The sequence below is a fragment of the Montipora foliosa genome, chromosome 1, assembly GCF_036669935.1.
Source record: "Montipora foliosa isolate CH-2021 chromosome 1, ASM3666993v2, whole genome shotgun sequence".
Taxonomy (NCBI): Eukaryota; Metazoa; Cnidaria; class Anthozoa; order Scleractinia; family Acroporidae; genus Montipora; species Montipora foliosa.
In genome coordinates this window covers 299,029-304,028 of record NC_090869.1, presented here as the reverse complement: position 1 = coordinate 304,028, position 5,000 = coordinate 299,029, and the positions used below count along the sequence as shown (strand labels likewise).

Here is a 5,000-nt window from a genome sequence, read left to right as displayed (position 1 = left end):
ACAATGGTTATGCAAAATTTTGGAGAACAAACAAAGAATATTATGGTATTCTTGAAAGTGGCCAAAAGACACCTTATGTATATACCTACCTTACCCGCCGCGCATAAGCATCTAAATGTAATAAACACTACAAACACGGTCATTAGATACATTTACAGTCCTTGTGATAATGACTGGCTGTTACTGTTACGCTCCCTATCAGTTGCCTAGAAAAGTGTCATTCCTCTTACATCTTTCGTTGCACCGTTTCCCCCACCAATAGATGGTTTTCACTCACCTGAGCTGACGGCCATTTTGGTGTACAAAACAATAGAAAATATTTGCGCAGAATTTGCATAAAAGTAGAGTTCAGTCCCCAAGGGAGAGGATGTCTATTGATCTAGTACACCAAAATAACCACTGTGACGTCACGTGAAGACCATCTATTCATGATAACATGTGGTTCTGTTTTAGTCTCCTTGTCTATTTTTCCCGTCTCAACATTGTCCTCTGGAAGTTCTTACTTACAACGAAGAAGCTACTGTGCCATCATTTCAATGTCTGACCTTCCCTTGTTCCCCTCTATCTTCACAAACATAAATCAGTGAAACAAAATTTTACTCTACTTTCGTTTTTACTATGCCAATGCACCATCTACAAAATAATAGAGCACATACTTTAAGTGCAGCTTGCACTTTTACAAAAATTACCAAAATTAAGAAATTGACTTATTATACTTATCGTTATGTGCTCCTTTTCTTTAACAGGTAAAGGACTATCGCTGTTTCTAATTTCGGGCCTGGCATATTTACTTACAAGCTAACTTATTTTGTATTTCTTGTTCCCCTCCTTCTTTAGAAACATAACGCAGTGAAATTTTACTCTACTTTCTTTTTTATTATGCCAATGCACCATCTACAACATAACAGAGCACATACTTTAAGTGCAGCTTGCACTTTTACAAAAATTACCAAAATTAAGAAATTGATTCATTATACTTATCTTTATGTGCTCCGTTTCTTTCAAATGTCAAGACCTATCGCTGTTTCTAATTTAGGGCCAGGCATATTTACTTACAAGCAAACTTATTTTGTGTGATTTTTTTTTCTTTCTAAGAATACACGTTTCATCTTTCAGCTTCACAAATTACATATATTGATGGAGATGCTTTTTTGCTTTACAACCTACAGGATCCTCCAGGGATTTTTCTCAGATTAAAGGTAAACGTTTTTCAGAGATATTTGGCACTGCCATATGCTATGAAAGAAAGGTTTAAATAGTTGGTCGAGTTTTTAGGTTTACTGGGGTCTCAGTTGAAGCCATGGAAAGAAATTCTTCTCGTCAACAGTGCAATTAAACTTGAGTTAACTGGTTATAAGCAAGTCATTGTGTTTGTCTTGACCACGAGATGGGGGAAGTTCTCCAGGGGGCTATAATAATAGTGTCGTCTGAGATTGTCTTATTTCCCTGCTAGTTGGGATGCAGGCGAGCAAAGTCACGACAAGGCAGATCTTGGAGCTTTGAAAGTGAAAAACGCCTGGTCCCTGTAAGTATGTAAGCCTAATAGCGAGCAACCTAGCTTACTTCATCCGGGTTAATATGTCACTCAATAAAAAACAAACAAACAAACAAACAAATAAATAGGCAAAAGCATTAACTGGTTCAGTAGCAATCTGACTGCAATGTCTATCTAAAAACCAAGAGAACTAAAGCTAAAGTTAACATATCTTAAGTACTAAAAATACTTATAGCTTAGTTACGGTAAGCGAAGCATTTGGAGACAACTGAAATCCATCAGCTGGAAGACTTTCCATGGGCACATTCTGAGTGCTTACATCCTGAATGTTTTCCTGTTCGTAAACTTCTGGCGTGTCTGGCTGCTGCCAACAATTAGAAAAAAGTAAGATAGCTTATTTTTCATTTGTTTCATAAGTGATCTTAACAAACCAATTCAGCTCTCAAGCAAGGTCCAGCCCATCCCTGCACTATGCAGCTTGAAGCTTCTAATGTATTATAAGACTTGCCTTGGACACATTCTGTGGGCTTTCAACATCGACGATGGCTGGTTCTTCAGCTTCTGCGGCGTTTGACCCCTGCTAAGATCAAAGTTATGATAGCATAAGTTTTAAAAGTTATTTCCATACACAAATTTAACTCTGCTATGCAAGACCCAAGCACAAGTAGCTCCTATTGCAAAATTTACCGTGGACACACCATGTGGACTTACAACATCAAGGTTGTCCAGTTCGTCATCTTCTGCTGTCTTTGCCTCCTGTGTCGTATAATAATATTTCGAATCATCCTTTTTGCCAAAGTCAAAGTAGTCCTCTTGCTCCTCCAACATATCGTCAAGTCTTTTATAGAGCCGCTGAAAGCTTGGCCGTTCATCTGGGTCTTGGTTCCAACAGTCTCTCATCAAGGCGTACCTTTAAAATTAACAAAAATAGGAATTTCTTTCTTCCTGAAGGAAAATCGATCTTTATACAACCTGCTAACCCTGTTTCCCCAAAGATCATTCGTAGGTTCCTGATTCGAGCAAATTTCATTCTTTTACGTCTCATAGACCATATTAATTAATGGAGGCCAATAAATTATCCCTTTGTCCTTGTGCTAATGAAACCAACTAGCCTCTTTTGCATGAACAAAACACAAAAGAAATGTTGCTTTGGAGCGAGGCTAGTTGGTCTCATTAGCACAAAAACATAAGTTTATTTCTTGACCGCCATTGATGAATATGGTCTGCAGATATTTTAAATTCTTAAAGGCTTTATTTATACTAACGTTTCTGTTCTTGTAGCGCCAAGCTTTTTTATCTACAGGCAACCGTATTTTTTGCACAAATAAAATGAATTGAATTTGTGTGTTGTATTTTTGAGTAGATCTGTGTTGATATGGAAGAAAACGAAACTAAGGCCAAGCCGACAGTGGTTCTGGACCTCATTTTCCAACTGCGTCACAATTTTAAATGTGTTAAATTGCATTTGCCCAAAACTATTTTTTTCTGTACTTATCTTACAATGTCTTTAAATGTAAAGTAAACACGGCTCAAGTTCAATTAGTAATAATTAGCCGAGCGGGCGTGCCCCTTGATTTATGTTCAAGTGAAGCATTCATGTCTAACTTGACTGATGCAGGAAAGTATGAAAATAGATTAACCACTCACTCTTCCTATTAATATCAAAACACTGCACCTTTTTCATAAAACTTGTTGCCTACAAGTACTTAGGAAAAATCACCTCCGTTTAACTTACACAGGGTCTGTGCACATGTCAGGTTTTTCCAGTCTGTAACCTGCTTTCAAATTCTGCAAGAACTGTTTGTTCTTCATTAGTGCGTAAGGAGACCCCCCTGTAAATGATCGACATAATATGCATCAAGACAAATCATGAACCATAGAAAGGGGGGAGGGGGCGCTCTAATGAAAGAAATCCGAGACTAAGACTTAAGATGCAAGAGGTGAAGCAAAGATAATCTTCAACCAAGAGTTCAAAAGTTTTCCAACCGTAAATAATAAAGCGAAGGACACATTCAGAAATGCAGATCCTATGCACAGAAAATTGGGAAGGAAGATCAAGATCGTTTCATGGGCCTCATTCACGCGGTGGCCATATTGGCCAGAGACAATATATTTCGTACCCCGAACCTCGAGTTGAAATGTTTGGGAACGAGTTTCGGTGGGACAAAACAAAAGTTTTCAATCCCTCGGGACTCAACATGGCCCATTTCATCCAAACCAGCATTTGTTTTCCCTTTCGTTCGCTTGCTGCTTCAGTTCCTTATTTAATCTGTTAAACCCTTGGCCATTCCTACTTACTTACTTCATTTCTTTACTTGCTCATTCAGTCAGTCAATAATTCAATTAGTCTTTCGGTAGTCACTCAGTCATTGTATCAGTCAGTACTTTCGATGGTTGCTTAACCAGTCGGATGGCGAAACTTGGTTCCTTCCCTCATTTGTTTTACTCATTCAGTAAGTCAGCCCGCAAGCCAGTGTCGGCAGGGGTTTCGTTTGAGGCTGGAGGCCGGGCGTTTCATCCAGTCATTTTCCATTCCATGTCCGGTACTTTGATGCCAATATTTGAAAGGTTTTGTCTCATTTTTTATTTTTATATATTTGTTTAGTTACGTTTTATAGAAAATTTGAGTGAACTTCAGCCTTGCCTGGGAAACTGATTCTTGGGTTTCAGAAACACTGGAATCCAGTGTTTCTGAATGTTCTATTAAAAAAATTTCCTGGGGGGCATGTTCCCAGAACCCCCCTAGGTACCTAGCGCCTTTAGTGCTCCCAAGACGCCTTGCGGCGTCAAAAAATGTCACGCCTGGTGCTTTCAGAAATATGTCCGCTATTTTACAAAACTGTCCTGTCAAAACCCTGGTGTCGGTAGGCCAACGTAAGTTGGTTAGTCAGCCAGGCGTATGGGCATCCTTTCTTTGTTTCTTTGTTCATTCAGTTAGTCCGTCATGACAACGACAGCTACGAGAACCGGCGCCACATAACAATTGGTTTACTTAGCAAAAACACATACTTCTGCATGCCCCGCACGTGCGTTTAACATTTTGATACACTCCTTTGAAGTTCTCGTCCTGACAATGAAGTGAAATAATCAAATTTGAAGTTATGTGCAGGAAGCGAGCATTGGAGGATGAATTTTACATTTTCTCTTCAAAAATCCACACCGTTCATACCAATTTTGTTTCTGGAATGTGGATACAAACTTTCAGTTCCGAACGACTTGAAATCATCGCGAAATTATTGCATTAACGGGGAATAATAGTTTTAGATAAAGTTCTTGCAGCCGTCCTCGTCGCCTTTTCTTGAGGTCTCTAAACGAGTCCTTTTAACTGACACTGATCGTTATAACAGATAAATACAATTTGGAACAACTCTAAAGTTCCGGATCACAAACACTTTTGCTTTTCACTTCAGTTTCCAGCTAACAGCTCCATATGTAGTACAATATGTTAATTAAAATTTCATAAATTATCACTGACCAAGAGTTGCAATTTCCCACAGGACTACTC

General features: G+C 38.7%; 1 protein-coding gene across 1 annotated transcript in view; it reads right to left on the bottom strand.

Moving 5' to 3' along the window:
• The window catches only part of LOC138000295 (tyrosine-protein kinase receptor torso-like), a 355,698-nt gene that overhangs the window by 333,688 nt on the left and 17,010 nt on the right, over positions 1 to 5,000 (bottom strand). The window contains exons 7-9 of the mRNA XM_068847001.1: positions 4,971 to 5,000; positions 3,231 to 3,327; positions 2,183 to 2,405 (exon numbers count right to left, since the gene is read on the bottom strand). The exon at positions 4,971 to 5,000 is cut by the window's right edge and continues 11 nt beyond it. Of these exons, the coding sequence (XP_068703102.1) occupies positions 2,183 to 2,405; positions 3,231 to 3,327; positions 4,971 to 5,000 (350 nt within the window). The remainder of the gene's footprint in view (positions 1 to 2,182; positions 2,406 to 3,230; positions 3,328 to 4,970) is intronic.